The sequence below is a fragment of the Pseudophryne corroboree genome, chromosome 11 (assembly GCF_028390025.1).
Source record: "Pseudophryne corroboree isolate aPseCor3 chromosome 11, aPseCor3.hap2, whole genome shotgun sequence".
Classification (NCBI taxonomy): domain Eukaryota; kingdom Metazoa; phylum Chordata; class Amphibia; order Anura; family Myobatrachidae; genus Pseudophryne; species Pseudophryne corroboree.
In genome coordinates, this window is record NC_086454.1 from 116,737,105 (window position 1) to 116,753,880 (window position 16,776).

Here is a 16,776-nt window from a genome sequence, read left to right on the forward strand (position 1 = left end):
CCTCCTCCTCCTCCAGGGCAATTACATGTGGCATTGTTCTTTTCTGCCACTGCTGTGTGGCAATGTTTTATAGATGTCCTATAAACTGCCGTGTGTTTGTGCTGCTGGTCTGTCATTTAGAAACCAGCCAGCTCGCTGCAGCCTTTGGCCTAAACTGGATGAAAACAATATTGTGAGCTGTGAGGTGGTCAAAATTGACTGGAAATAACTGGAAATTAATTTTAGTGAGGTTAATAATAATGTAGGAACAAAATCAGGCCCAAATTATGTGAGTTTAGACGTTTTTATCAATTGTTTAAATAACTACAGATCCGAAACTAAAACATGAGGGCGGTTTTGGCAAAACCAAAACATGAAGTTAAGACAGATCCAAAACTAAAACACAGGGGTCAGCGCACATCTCTACTCTTTTAATTTCTAACTCTAACTCTTTACACTGATTGTTAACATTGTTAATAGTTCCTTTTTACAAGGCAATTTGGAGTTTGGCATTAGTGGTCCTTTAAATAATACATTTACTTTTTTGTGAAAATACTAAGTATTTCCTTTACTAGAAACATAGAGGCCCGACTGTCAGCATCCCTCTAAAATGATATAACATGAATGCTAGTAAGTAGCATTGCAGCATGAACTACAATCCACACACTCTCCATACACTCTCCTATGTGAATTGGTACCTAAAATAATGAGGGAGGGACTTACATGCAATATAAACAACATGAGATCCAATTTTGAGATTTGAGATCTGATCGATATCCGGATGGTAGGTCAACAGCAAATGGTCAACATGCATATGGTCGACATGGTCAAAAGTTTTTTGTTGTTTTTTTGCAACTTTGGAGTCTATTTACTAAGCCTTGGATGGAGAGAAAGTGGATGGAGATAAAGTCCTAGCCAATCAGCTCCTAACAGACATGTCACAGGCTGTGTTTGAAAAATGACAGTTAAGAGCTGGTTGGCTGGTACTTTATCTCCATCCACTTTATCTCCATTTGAGGCTTACTGAATAGACCCCTTTATCTTACCATCCATGTGGACTACAAATGAAAAAGGTAACCTGTGCTGAGCACGGTGGTAGCGGAACAAGGCAACTTGCCCAAAGCACGGCGAGCGAATCAAGCTATGCGAGGGGATTCTGTACACTAATTGGGGTTCCATGTGCTGCAAGGTAGAATTTGACACCAAAAATCATGGGAAACTCATGTTGACCTTTTCATGTGTCAACCATTTGACCCTGTGAACCTTTAGACCATGCTGACCTTGTGCATAACGATCATTTGGTGTCGACCTCGACATTGTCGATCTTTTGACTGTTCACCTATTTTACCAAAGCCATCTCATCTTGGTGGGAAGACCTGAGCCAGGACTCTGTTCTACTTGAAACATCAAAGTTTGGGTGTGTTCGGTTTTCAGCAAAACCGGACCTTTCATTTCTAATGAAACCTTCTAAGGCTTCCAAGTGCACAGCCCTCAGTTAGTGCTGTCTCCTTCTCCCATCATGGAATGCATTAGACCTCCAACGTACTGACCCAAAGAGATCTTTATTGGTACTGGCACTTTAAAGTGGTGCAATAAGGGTGCAGAAGGTAGGGCCACAAAGGACTGTACTTACAGCCTCTGCAAGTCAAGTCTTTTTGTGGGGATTCAAATATCATTATGGATTCCAACAACGCAAAGATTGGGGATTAATGGGAGGAACCCTATAATTTAGGTAAGAGGACTCAAGAGAGGTGGAATTAGATACTTCTGAAAAAGTTCACAATGAAGATAACCAATAAACAATTCAACAAGGTGTTTTTCGGACATCATAGAACAGCCAACGTTTCCATCAGTGCTAAAAATATGATGGTGTATGTAAGTAACTTTTCAGTTTAATAATGACAATATAATCAAAGTCACTAATGTAACAGACCACTACTATATGAGATAAGTGCTTTATTTTTAAAAAGAAATACAATTACATTTTGCAAAAATACAATATATTAGTGATGGAATATATTAAGTTTATATTGTATTTTTCAGTCTTCTGTTTACAGATCGACGAGAACGAACAGGTGTCTTTTCCGCAACCGATGTCGCTGCTCCACAGTCAGTGTTTACACAGTCACATTTCTCCACATCAATGTACTCATGGTCAACCTGACTTCCGTCAGAACACTGCAGCATGATATGTTTCTGGCTGGTCTGTACCTCCTGGCAGCAGGTACATTTATGCGACATTGACCTGGCAGCTGCTGAGTAGCTGAAAGTACAGTACAAATTAGAATAATTAGTGTATCAGTTTGTACTTGTGTTAACTAATACTTTTTAATGATGAATGCAGAACTGTTGTATAAGAGTTGCAAGAGTAACAGTAAACTAAACTACAGCTCAAGTGGATTCTGCACCATTGGGCCTTGCACTGTCCAAGTGAAAGCTAAAAGTTAAGGTGTGTAAAATGAAAATACTGTAGTATGAAGGTACTGCGCTACTTTAAATGACCATTCCTTTTTTATAGACATAATCAAAACATATATTTAGCCGGATGTAAAGGTAAGTACACTTTCCCCTGTCGGGATTCTAATCAGGATGCCGCGGTATTCTGAACGCCGGCATCCCAACCATCGGCATATTATTTGAGCTGCATGGAGAGAAGCTTCCCCTTTTCCACAGCGTGGAGTTGCCAAGGAACTGGAGTGAACCTGCATGCATTTTTCGCTGTATCTGATCTCCTCCGTTGTAGGGACTGTGTTGATTTTTACTTTTTTAGTTGTTATTTTTGTTGCTGTTGATTTCTGTCCACTGGAGAAATGCCAGGAAGAATACTGGGCGTCATTATTAGAGGAAGAAATATCAACAGATAAAAAGAAACCTTTACGTGCAAGCGAAAACCTGACCAGCTGTAAGTTGGGTACGCTATTCACTTAAAGCATTCGTCACTTCTGTGTGATTGATCGAGGTAATAGAGGGAGAGAAAGAGACTACAAAAGGTGGTGGAAGATAAAGAAACCTTTATGAGTGGTTCCTATTTCACTTGGGTGTGAGTACGGTACGATTATTTGCAGAATCCTTGGTGGAGGAGTAACCGTTAAAGAACACTACCCTTCCACTGTTTACACATAAGACTTTTGGACATTGATAAAACATACTACACTATATTGCTTCTCTGTCTCTTCTGGGTTTTTTTTGACATATGGGTCAGAGGAAGTTACGGCTGGAGCAAGTGGACTTATCGTGAATAATCTGGATGGAATTTCGATTCATCTAAGTATTAAGGAATTAAGACTGTGTATATAAGGCGAACTGTATGTGAGCACATGTGACGAATTGTGTATTTCTCTTTTTTCATTATTCCACACAGCACGTTAGGTGAACGTGCCCACACAATTTATTATCTGTTCCTCCTGAGTGCGCAGTGGTAGATATCGTATTTTTGTCCTTAGTTTGGCATATTATACTCAACCCCTATTGGTATCACTAATGACCGTTGTGTAGAGTCATATTTTAGAGTATAAAATATGATTTTAGCTTTGGGTGAAATATAGATCCTGGTCCCCTAAATTAATTTAGCTGGATTCCGGATATATATACAGTAGATAAGGTCTCCCAATGTCTCCTCGTGCCCCAGAATGTTCCTGCAGGTAGCATGTCAGTGTCAAAGCCTTACACATGCTCTCTGCTCCTGCTGACCAAATCATCTTTTAGGAAAGCAGAATGTTGTTCACCACTGTAAAACTGTCCTTGGGAGTGTAGAGAAATAAATGGTACAGCAGCGAAAAGATATTCTCACCTATTCCTCATACACAGTTCTTTTCTACCTTCATTGGAAGTCCTACACTACCTACAGTATAATACATATACGCCATATGTGTTCAAGTCTAAGGTTCTGCTTCTTACCTAGAGCATAGACCTGTAGTGGCACTAAGAAAATTATAGTAAATGTACAAAATATACTGTACTTTGTGACACACACATTGTAGTTTTTTTCTGTAATAAACCGTAAAAAATAGAGATGTGTGAGTTCAGATTTACTCGGTTCTTAAACGTCAAAATTAACAGTAGTTCGGATTTATTCAGATTTTTCTTATTGGCTAACAAAAACACGTGACATGCGAGAGCCAATAAGATGCTGTTTTGAAATCAGGGTAAATCCGAACCCGCACATCTCTAGTAAAAATATTTCCTAGTTTATATATTTCATTCTTACATTGAAAAGGTTCCACAGGTCCCTTCACACCGAGACATCTTCACCATATCTGTAGTTCTGCAGTTATTGTGGGACAGATAATCGGAGTATTGCTGTAACTGACAGGAGGTTGTCTTCTCAATACCTGTAGAGTTCATAAGATCACATTAGGTTATCTGAACATAGTGTATGTCACCATTTTATGCTTGACATTAATAATAATTTAATAATAATTTTATTTATATAGCGCTCTTTCTCCAATAGGACTCAAAGCACTTTTTTGAATACAGTAATGTACTTCATGCACTGTCAAATATTGTTGCCTCAAATTAATATAGTTAATGCATCTTTTGTTTCTTGGGATTAATAAACTGAATATTCCTCAATCTATAAAGATACAGACAACTGTTTTAGTATCTACTATATACTGTATACAGACAAAAAAATAATAGTTCAGACATTGGGCCTAATTCATGTTAGTACGCAATGGGCGATGTTCACGCAAAACAGAGCGATTATTAGCAAACTGCGCATGTGCTGCGATCGCAATGCACATGTGCGAGGTTGCCGCTGTGGTCCTGCTCACACTGAGAACTTTGTTGCAGAATGATTGACAGGAAGTGGCTGTTTGGAGGTATTAATGGGGAGTTTAAGGGTAATGGCAGGGGTGTCACTGCCCCTAATTACACCCGATGCGGGCTGCCGCAAAACAGGGGTGTGACCTCGCGGGAGAGGCCTGGCTTAGTGGGAGGGGCGTGGTTTAGCAGGAGAAGCATGGTCTTGCTGGCCGAACCCCTGTTTTCGGCATTCTGTGGGTTCGGGGGATATGGCTGCCCCCGGAGGGTGCTGTGGCTGCATTGCCGGCTCGTACAAGGTGACAGGAGCTGGGTGCTGCACGTTATGTTACAGTGCAGCACCTGGCTCCTGTCACTAAGTTGGAGCCGGCATATTGGTGTCACCCCTAAGCGGCCGCACCCCTCTTATGACGCCACTGGGAAATGGATGGAAAAACGCAGGCGTGTCATGGATGTTTTCAGGGCGAGTATCTTCTGATGGCTGTGTGATCGTACGTGTAAATACATGGCGTCTGAGTCACTACCGCTGTGACCAGTCTGCGTAGCTATAGACCATCACTTAGCTTTGATGCTCTCTGTAACTGCATACAGGGGGTGATTCAGAGATGGATGCAGATCTTGCTTCCTGCAGCAAGATCTGCGTCCATTTCCTCACATGCTGGGGGCCGCTCAGCACAGGGCAAGGCCGCCCAATATGTATGTGGCGCAGCCTCACGATGCGTCCACAAAGTAATTGCTGACACATCGATAGCCTGTCTCCACCGCCATTTTTTTTGGTCGGAGCGGCTGCATCCATCTCTGAATCAGCCCCATAGTCTGTTAATGTGTACACAATTGCGGTTGAGCTTGCGCTGGTGTCTCTTTTCATTCTTGGGTGGCAGCTTCACTTGCGAACATTAGGAGCTTCAGAGCCTAGAGAATCATAATTGCAGTTACATTTGTTTGCAAACATGAATTAGGCCCCTTACCCGAAATATGTAAATAATACCCATAGCACTGGACATGGTGAGAAGCTAGAGAAGTACTTACATATTTTACAGCAGCCATTAGGTAGAAGTTGTATGGTATCCTGAAAATAAAGATATTGTTTATATATTTTAATCAGTGATATTCTGAAAAGCTTAAATATTATAGACTTACAGTAGAGACAAAGACCTTGGCTAACCCCTTCAGTAATAGCCTGGGCAGGGGCTGGCGGGCAACTTTCAGCCTTGGAGGCAGACTCAAGCAAGTGGCCCATCTTTCCACTGGGAATCTGTAGTCAGGTGGCCCTGGAACACTTAAATTGCACTGGCCCAGGGGGCAGATGGCACCCTGCCCCCTTGCCCAGCCAGCCCCTGAGCCTGGGTAAATTTGCACTCTAAGGGCTGATGTTTACATAGTAAAGTGATTATTTGCAAATGCACATGTGTCAGATGCACAGCCACAGTCTTAGTCAGATAAAGAAACTCCACTTGTCATAGGGCTGGTTCAAGTGTTGATGGTGCACGTGATGGTGTGCTGATGGTGGCATCTAAGGAACCACCGGCAGTGTCACATCGTGCAGAGACACTGAAAGCAGGCATCTCAGTCCTTGCACATTTGGATGCTGGCTACCACACAAGGAGAATGCGGATACTAAGATCTGCATATCTTTGAAGCCGTGACTCTGGTATGCAGTTGAGTCAGGATTTCGACGCCGGGATCCCAACCTCTGACAAGCCAGAATCCCAGCTTTCAGGGGCTATTCCCACTGGTGGGAGTCCACGACACCCACAGAGTGGGAACAGAACCTATGGCCGGCGCAGCGAGCCTGCAAGTGGATCCTTTGCGCTTGCCTCGCTGCCAACATACTGATGATTGCGATGCCGTTGTCGATATACTGACGTCTGGCATCCCGATATATCATGCTGATCCTGTGACTCTTGCAACACATGTAAGAGCAGACGCAGCAGCGCACACCTCTAACTCAGGCCCTAACTATCGGTACAGTCTCTGCATTTCACGCTGCACTGGTATTACTGGGAATAACTTTATTATTAAATCTAAGTACATTTTATATTAGTCTTAGTTTCCGGATCGGATAAAGCTTATCATTTGTCAGTATAGTTGATTAAAAAATATTTTTCCCTTTTTTAGGGTTCCTTAGATAGAACATAGGCCCTCATTCCGAGTTGATCGCTAGCTGCCGTTGTTCGCAGCGCAGCGATCTGGCAAAAAAAATGGCACTTCTGCGCATGCGTACGTGCCACAGTACGCACGCACCAAGTACTTTCACATAAAACTATGCAGTTTTACACAAGGTCGAGCAACGCTTTTCTGTCGCTCTTTTGATCGGTGAGTGATTGACAGGAAGTGGGTGTTTCTGGGTGGTAACTGACTGTTTTCCGGGAGTGTGCTAAAAAACTCAGGCGTGTCAGGTAAAAACACAGGCGTGCCTGGGGAAACGGGGGAGTGGCTGGCTGAACGCAGGGCGTGTTTGTGACGTCAAAGCAGGAACTAAACTGACTGAAGTGATTGCAAGGTAGGAGTAGGTTTGGAGCTGCGCAGAAACTGCATGAAAATTTTTACGAGCAGTTCTGCTAACCTTTCGGTCGCACTTCTGCTAAGCAAAGATACACTCCTAGAGGGCGGTGGCCTACGTTTGCACTGCTGCTAAAAGTAGCTAGCGAGCGATCAACTCGGAATGAGGGCCATAATTCCACACTTTACTCTTCACAATTTCTATTTCTTCCCATATTTACAGTTACACAATTAGTGCAAACAAAGAAAATGTCTCCCAAATGTTATTGTCAAGTTCCCTTGAGAATAGCAATACCAGATATACTGTATGAACTTTTTTCAAGGTTTAGGTATTTATAGGATATAGGTAGCAACAAGTATGACTTTTCCCATTTGTCTTTGGTACAATTTTTTGCTTTCCCAACTGGGAAGAACTTTATGGGGGGAATTCAAATGTTTGAAAAGTCGGTTGGGTGTCTGTTTTTTCCTTTCTATTAGATAGGAAAAAACAGACACCCAACTGACTGTTCAAACAATTGAATATCCCCCTATGAGTCACCTGATCATCTAATATGCCTCCCATCTTCCATCATTAACAACTGCTGGCTATGTACAAGGAAAAGGTGTTGGGGGCTTTGCTGGCTATTTACCTAGACTAAGATACAGCGCATTGTGGCCAGGGAGGACACTTGGTTCCCACCATATGTTTCCACTGCTTATGCCCTGTCATAGCAGCTCCTGTGCCTCCCTCCCCCCACCTTGGAGAGTCGTTCCCAGCTCACTAGCCCTTACTGGGCTCACCTCAGTCATAACAAGCAGGTGGGCAGGTTTTGGTGGGGTTGAGAAGCATGAGAAGTAATTATCTCTCAAGACATTAGTGCAGAGAACTTGCGGCTGCAGCAGATGCATGCTGCACCTCCTATAAGCCCGGCTGACAGCAGTCATCAGGGGTCAGGGTTGGGGTGCCCCATGCAATTGCACGGCTCGCTTGGCCCTAGAAATGGCTGCGCTAGTTAGAGCCACCAGTCTGATGAAAGTCTATCTACTAATAGTAATAATCAGTCTGTATGTGAGCATCATACATTGAATCTTTTCAATTTGATTCATGCAGTGGCCAGATTAAGAGTGTCTAGATATTTCCATTCACACCACTCACAGGTTCACATTCATCTTCATTAAAGTAAGGGCAGGAGATTTGTGAGACAGACGTAATGAACTGCTTCTTGATCACAATGCAGCTGTACACAGTACAGTTATCATTCTCAGACCGAATCATTTCTCCATTCTGAAAAAAAAAGATTAGAGACAGAGATTAAACTAAATGCAGGCTGGATGTTTTCTTCTCTTTAGTTAGGTTGTGACACTGATTTCTAATGTTATGATACTTCATTCTTATTTGTTTACAGGAATTTGAGAACAGTCTATCTTCAGATACTCTCACCTGCATCATCCTCTGTGTGTAGTATGTTTGTTAAAGATTTATTTACATTGTGGTAGTTTGAAGGTAAATTGCATTACTGACACATGTAATCAGTGTGTGGCTGGAAGGACCCACATACACAAGAAACAAACAGGAGATGTGTCCACAACTAGAGGCCGTGCTTTACATAGAGCCCAGGTGAGACTGGAGGACAGTCAGACAGTCTTAGTGGGGCTGCAGTCAGAGTGGAACAGGTCGGGTGGCCAGGGTCAGACCTGGAAGATGCAGGAAGATCCTCTGACCAATTTCCCCTAGTGCCTCTGACACTGCACTAGGAGAAATTGTGGCAGCCAGTCAAGCCAGGCAGGAGCCTGGAGGTAGCAGGCAAAGACTGTGGGACTGAGTTTATGTTGCCAGGAAGAAGCCAGGCTGGAGCCTGTATTACTCTGCAGGAAGCAGAGCGTGAGACTGTGTGATTGCATTAGAGAGACTTTGTGTTTGCAGACTAGGATATTCAGGGGCCCTGAATGCGGGCTAGGCTGTTTGTTATTTTCTGTTCATTTGTGCTTCTGCTGACAATAAAGCACTATTTCATTTATTTTCCTGGAAAGCTATGTGTGTGGACTCTGACTAAGCACCTAGACACTGCACCAAAACACCAATCTAATGAGCTAATTGCCCTATATCCTGACAATATATACTGTGTGTGTGTGTGTGTGTGTGTGTGTGTGTGTGTGTGTGTGTGTGTGTGTGTGTGTGTGTGTGTGTGTGTATATATATATATATAGAGAGAGAGAGATAGTTGCAGAACATTCTAAAAAATAAGTTCCATTTGTCTGTGGCTTCTTTTCTCGCTAGCATGTTGCACCCCAGTCTTTAGAAACACCCCCTTAAAAAAAAAAAATCTGCCCACTCATTTGTCATTAGATTGAAATCTTATAACTAAGGGGACCTTGAGAATCCAATTCATTCTACATTCTAAACGTGTAAAATAAAGCCTTATTTTTGATGATCATCAAAGTAATTTGATATTTTCTACTTAGTAGTGTAAGAAAGTGACAAGTTAATAGGTCACACAGATGTTTATACTGTGTGTTTTCTGCTTTAATCACTTTTACATTTTGGGAATACTGTATGGAGATTACAGAGACAACAGTACACCCAGAGTAAACCTTAGCAAGTATATTCAACACTACACACTGCCCCAAACCCAATATCTCCATAAACAAGCCTGTAGTGCATTTAATACACTAATAAATATCACTGATATGTCTGTCGGTGATTGACTTGTGACACAATATTTGCCAATTGTGATTCTTCAACAATGAAATTACCTTGATGATCTTAAAAGCTCAAAAAAAAAAGAGTACACCAGCAATAAAAAGGGCAACACCATCAAACATATACCGTAGAGTATCCTACCAAAAGAAATGGTTTGCATATTATAGTAGAAAATTGCGCATTATTGCTGGTCAGTGCCGTAACTAGATATTTTGTTGCACTGTGCCGGGCGCTCTGCTACTAACATGTATTACAGCAGGCAGTACACAGCCCCTGGCGGGATTGACAGTGCATACAAAGGAGGTTGAGGATGTTTGTGGCTGGTTGCACCCACAGGGCAAATGTGCTGTGTGCCGCACACCTACCTCACCACTCTAGTTACGGACCTGTTGCTGGTATATGATTTGAGATCTTTTTTGTTTAGGTTAAGCATTTATGATCATCAAGGGAACATCGCTACAGAAGAATCATAATTGGTGGATATTTTGTCACAAGACACGCACCAACAGATGCATTGGTGATATTTATTATTGTTTCATGTTGGAGTGTGGGGTGACATTGCTACACCGGTGTGTCTAAAAGGCTGCTTTTTTGTACACACTTGTCTGGTTCACATTCTTTCCATTGCATTTAATACACTATACTGTCTATCTGACCATTCATGTTATGTATAATAAGGATAAACAACCACCTAATTATGGGGCCGATTTATCATTGATCACATTTGCAATATGATCTGGGAGCGAAATAAGCTCCCATGATCACATTGCAGAATGTGATCACATAGGTAGGATGTATCATCTGGCACCTGCAGGGACAAGGGCCCCGAAAAGAACCCCGTCCCTGCAGTGTGCCAAGTGTGGATGCCAGGGCTGCTGCGCATGGCCAGTCCCACTGATCTCACATTCACAGCGGTCATTTCCGGTGAGTGTTTCAGGGGAACCCTCTGCCAGAAGCAAATGCGAAGTGTAGCCCATAGGCTGAGGGGGCCAATCTCTGGAATGTTTTGCATTCTGGATATTGGTAAATCTGGCAGCATCGCATCCCCTATAGAAACCTATGGGGGGTACGGCTGCAGGTGGTAATGAAGGGATCCCAGCAGGTATTGGAGATATCTGCTGCAGTCCCTATTACATACATTCAGGGGATACTTAATGTATGCAGCTAACCCCAAAAAATGGGATCAACTCCCATCATCTTCCCATCAACTCCGATTGACAAGCTGTGAGCCAATCACAAAGCCAGACCAGAGGACCAATGGGAAATGATCCCACCCTACCAGGACACTTTAAATCCTGCAATTCAAACACACAAATGACTCCCAGAGGAAGACCCTAATAGGTCGAAACGCGTTGGAGCCACCTATCTAATTATATTGGACTGAGGACGAATGTTCATTGTAAAGAAGGACAGCACAGCACATCTCTGCAAACCGTCCGGTCATGTGATCCGGAGTTCCGGAAGCAACCGGTTGCTAAGTTACGGAAGAAGCCAGAGACAGCGTGTGGTGGAAGGCGGAGGGGAAAGGAGAAGGTAAGTCCCCATAGTAGGAGGAGAGGCACGGCCAGCCGCTCGGAGAGCTCCGGCCGCGTCCACTTTGCCTCCGTGACAGGCGCGCACCACAGGCTAACAGCCCCACAGAGTGTGTCTGAATCAGGCGCTCTACTGTGGGACGCGAAGCATGAGGAAGCACGCCAGTCCGGGGTTCTTTATTCTCCACTCTAACCAAAACCTACACTACTACTGTCCACTGTTCATCACTGTACAAGGGAACTATCTACTTCAGAGCACAGACCAGCGGGATGCCGCAGTCTGTACAGACTTTACAAATTCTTTGGACTCTGGTATACTTTTTGTGGCATTTTTTTTCTTTTTCCATTTTTCTTCTTTTACTTTGCATAATTGCAGCATTGTTCTTTCAATTGAACCTTGTATTTTTTACAAGTAAGCTCAAACCAGGAGCGTGCTTGAATCACCCATTGACTATATAAACTGAGTTTTCTGTCTTTTGGGAAAGACATTATCTTAGCAGCTTGAAATAAATAACATAAGTGCATTACCTGTCTTTTCATTTAGAGCCTTTAAGTTTATACACAACTCTACAACTGAATTATTTTACAACCATAATTAGGGGTTGAGCGCAGGTTCCTTGTGGATATATCCACATCTGTGTACTTACCATTTAAGGGGGGTGGGACACCCCTCATTACCAGCAGCACACCCCGACTCACATTATCACCTCAGTGCGCAGAAAACCCACTTCTGTGTGTTTGGGGAAATAGCTGCAAATATTGTTTGATAAGTGGGCCCCTATATCAGGATATTTTAAGTAGAGATGAGCGGGTTCGGATTTACTCGGTTCTTAACGCCAGAATTAGCGCAGGTTCTTTTTTATGGATTTTTCTTATTGGCTAACCAAAACATGTGACGTCCGTGAGCCAATAAGGAGATTCAGGTAAATCTGAGTAAATCCGAGTAAAACCGAACCCGCTCATCTCTAATTTTAAGTGACTTGAGTGTTTAGTGCCATCACCAGGGCCATACTATGGGCCACGTGGACCTGCGGCTGAAAATGATCAAGGGTCTTTTGAGAAAAGTAAAGAGACTATGACATGTGCTGTGTGGGCGTGGCCCATGCCATGTGGGGGTGTACGCCTCTACACTCTCAGTTCCACTGTGTCTCTAAGGGCGATATCATATTAGAGGCAATACGATTTCCGACGATCAAAACATCCAAAAATATCGCGATTAAAGACAGATGGTCATTATCGTGGTTTCCAATTAGAGGCCATTTTGATTGGCCGAAATTGGACCTGCGATCGCAAGAACACATATGGGAACAGGGATAAATCCCTGATCCCATGTGTTATCGTGGCTCCAGCGGCCCCTTATCACGGATTATGTTTAGGCACCTGAAACATAATCCCAGATAAATGCTGTCATCGGGGAAAAACTATGCCAGCATCGGGGCTAATAGGATAGCTCTCGGAGATCCTATTAACAGCAGTAAAGTACCGCTGTTAATAGAATAGCACCCTAAAAGTGACAAAATAGCAAATGAATCAATTCATGAGGAAGAAAGAATACTTCTGTCCAACATTTTCGTAAGATGGATGACTGGTCATCATCATTGCTCTCAAGAAGATGAGCCTTTTTTGATGTAGGGCCTGGAGCAATAGTCCTATCTGCCCAATCTGCTATAGCTATTAATATTCTTATATGTCTCAGTAGGCGAGTGCTTAATCTGACATCCCTGCTACAGCACCTGTATTTGTTTAAAAACAAGCCATAATACATGGGACATACCTTCATGAGATGCTGTGAACCATCCTGATTTAGGACACAGTGAGTCTGTTCACACGTTCCACAGCACTCCCGTGGGCTATTCTTCAGTTCAAAGCCCTGTGGTAAATACATTTACTTAAGTTTAATGACATGCAGTACATCTTATTGCTTTACACATCAGTATTTTCACCCTCCAAAAAAATCATCAATGATACTGGGGAGGGCAGGGCAGGTAAATGACCATCTGATGAGTGATGACATGATGTACTTACCAGTGGGCACTGCACGCTGCAGGGTACATGTGCGCATTTTATTTCCAACCCTGTAGTGCTGTTTGCACTCTCTGAGCACACACAGCTCTGGCACTTATCGGAGAAGACTGAAGCTCCAGGCTGCGGAAAGACAATGTCAGTATCTTGAAATGGCCAATGGAAAGTTATTATACAGAAAATACTGACGTGGTACAAAAATGTTGCTTATTAATAATATTTATTTTGTTAAAAGCACATTGACTTTATATTATAGACTCCTTTATGTACTGAATTTATAGCTTTTCACCTAATTGTGCTATACAGAGAAATTTGATGCAATGTTTGGTTACAGTAAAACTCTCAGTCAAGAAAAGTGCAAACAGACTTTTTGTGGTTCCGGGTGTCAGGGATGAAGTGGTTCTTACTCTTTTCTTTTCTCTGTACCGCCCTGTGTACTGCATTATTTACATTTCTGTGTTTTCCCTTTTTAGGGTGGGATGTATCATGTGTTCTATTGTTTCTGTGCATGGGTTTTGCCCATTAGAGAAAGATTTTGCTTTTGTGATCCATGCTAAATTAGGCCCTCAAAAGCTTATGATGTGCAAGTCATGGGGATGGGCAGTGAAATTCTGTAGTAAGAAGCCTGTAGGTTTTTATTGGCAATGGGGAAAACCTCTAAAAAAGGGCAGATTACGACCGCATTTACCCTTATTACATCCCGCCTATAGCACTATAGACCATAAGCACCATCCCAGGCGTTTATTAAAAGCCACTGAACGGAGGTGTGGCATGGAGCCAATATTGGACTGAATAAGTGCCATGGCAATCCAATTTAGGTCCCACTTTTATCCCACACCTAATCATTTCCATTACTTCATTTATCTCTGGTAGTCCATAGAATGCAGAGCTCACAAAACTCACTGATTCTGAGATTATAAACTCCGGCTTCATTATTTTTTTATGATGTGGACTGAAGGTAATGTTGAAGTGGGTTACGATAGGTAACTGCTTGAACTACATCAGATCAAGAAAATTACGTTGATAGTGAGGAAGTTTAATCAAATATGGGAGGATATAAGTATTTACTGTACAAATAAAGTGTGCTTTTAAATCAGTGAGCTTTATGAAGTTAAACTGTATTTTCTATTTATGTATAAAGGCCAATGTGTCATTATTGATAAGTGGACACCTACTGTAAATGGGAACATTGGGGGTCATTCCGAGTTGATCGCTCGCTGCCATTTTTCACAGCGCAGTGATCAGGTTACTACTGCGCATGTGTATGCACCGCAATGCGCAGGTGCGTCGTATGGGAACAAAACGGATCATTACTGGGTGATGGATTTAACAAAGAATCCATTCGCACAGCCGATCGCAAGGAGATTGACAGGAAGAAGGCGATTGTGGGTGTCAACTGACCGTTTTCTGGGAGTGGTGGGAAAAACGCAGGCGTGTCCAAGCGTTTGCATGGCGGGTGTCTGACGTCAATTCCGGGACCAAAAATACTGAAGTGATCGCAAGGGCTGAGTAAGTCCAGAGCTACTCAGAAACTGCAAAAAACATTTTTTGTCCCGCTCGGCTGCACAAGCGTTCGCACACTTGCAAAGCAAAAATACACTCCCCTGTAGGCGGTAGCTATCTGATCGCTGCGCTGCAAAAAATAGCTAGCGAGTGATCAACTCGGAATGAGGGCCATTATACACACTGAGATGGTAGGGAAGGCAAATTGGTTGCATTAATTACCAAACTGCATTGCTGGATATTTAATTTACTATATGAAAAAGCTTACCATGTACTCAGCATTTCCATGCACACAGACTCGCTTTTTAACTGCAAGAGAACACGGCACACGTTAAATTATTTACATGTGCATCACAAGGTCTTGTCTGACATGGCACATCTTGATTATTCAAAGGCAATTACTGAAATCAATAGCACAATTCCTGTCGCATATAAACACATAATAGTAGGCATGGATGTTTATTGGATAATTGTAATGCAATCTACTCGCCATCACCAAATATAATGATGGTTATTGCACCCCCACCCCTCTGCGGCTCACCTCTCAGACGGCCAGCACACGCTCGTTCGGGATTCCGGCAGTCGGGATTCCAGCGCCAGACTTGTGACTGTAGTTGGGATTCCGAGTAGTGCAGGGATTGCAGCGTCTGTATTTCGACTGCCGGGATCCCGGCCGGATACCATATGACCAGTACTTTGTTTTGTCGCAGTTCAGAAAACAGCAAGTATTGAGACTACAGCTAGATAACTATAGTATGATGTTTAATGGTAATAATAACTAAACACTACAGGGATTACAGATGAATTGATCATTAGGACATGTTGTCATGATACAAAGGCCCATGAGGACTAATGTAATTTGTTTAGATTGAGTTAATATAGAAAACGTGCTACTGAAATTTACTTTTAAGACCGGCACATGTTTTAGAAACAGTGAGTCACAAATTCACAATACTTTAAGTACTGTCAGTTAATGATCCCTGCATTTTAAACAGGGCATTTTGTAGAGCAGTGACTCCAGACCTCAAGTACCAGCAACTTGTCATGTTATGTGGATTTCTTTAATTTTGCACAGATGAATTATCAATTTTACTTCCAGAAATCTTGAAAACATGATCTGATGGAGAAATTTGAGGGGTGAGGTTGAGAACCACTGCTTTGTGGTATGTATTATTACATTTTGATAGACGTGGGGAACTACAACAGTTTAGCATTCCATTAATACAGTATATACAGTTTAGTAGACTATTAAAAGTGGAGATGAGCGGGTTTGGTTTTACTCGGATTTACAGGAATCTCCTTATTGGCTATCAGGCATCACATATTTTGGTTAGCCAATAAGAAAAATCCAGAAAATAAGAAATGGTGATAATTCTGACGTAAAGAACCGAGTAAATCCAAACCCGCTCATCTCTAATTAAAAGGCAGATTATAAACACACATTCAGGTTCTAAGAGAAAATAAAGAACATGTTGCACCTGTGGGCAACAGAACTTACCACACGTATACACAGGACAGCAATGTCCCTCTGGAATGCCACCAACGGCTTCATAGCCAAGTCCGCACTTAGGAGATTTGGATGAGCACAGGCTGGTGTCACACTCTACATAGAGAAGGAAATCAAACGATTGGTGGAAATATAATATAAGGTGGACACGTTTCACGTATGTGAACAGATCTGCACATATAACATCAGAGCAACAATAGTGGCCATGGGCATAGCCAGAAGTTTGTGAGCCCCAGAGCAACATTTTGAAGAGGCCCCTGTCCTAATACTTCTAGAGAGACAGCTCTCCA

The 16,776-nt window shown here is 42.5% G+C and overlaps 1 protein-coding gene across 1 annotated transcript in view; it reads right to left on the bottom strand.

Annotated features, from left to right (window-relative positions):
* Positions 1-1,918: 1,918 nt before the first annotated feature.
* MUC2 (mucin 2, oligomeric mucus/gel-forming) overlaps positions 1,919-16,776 on the bottom strand; it is a 166,536-nt gene continuing 151,678 nt past the window's right edge. Inside the window, exons 52-59 of the mRNA XM_063944190.1 lie at positions 16,478-16,582; positions 15,248-15,288; positions 13,480-13,599; positions 13,229-13,324; positions 8,378-8,506; positions 5,770-5,809; positions 4,187-4,310; positions 1,919-2,242 (exon numbers count right to left, since the gene is read on the bottom strand). Coding sequence (XP_063800260.1) covers positions 2,005-2,242; positions 4,187-4,310; positions 5,770-5,809; positions 8,378-8,506; positions 13,229-13,324; positions 13,480-13,599; positions 15,248-15,288; positions 16,478-16,582 — 893 coding nt within the window. The 3' untranslated portion in view covers positions 1,919-2,004. The remainder of the gene's footprint in view (positions 2,243-4,186; positions 4,311-5,769; positions 5,810-8,377; positions 8,507-13,228; positions 13,325-13,479; positions 13,600-15,247; positions 15,289-16,477; positions 16,583-16,776) is intronic.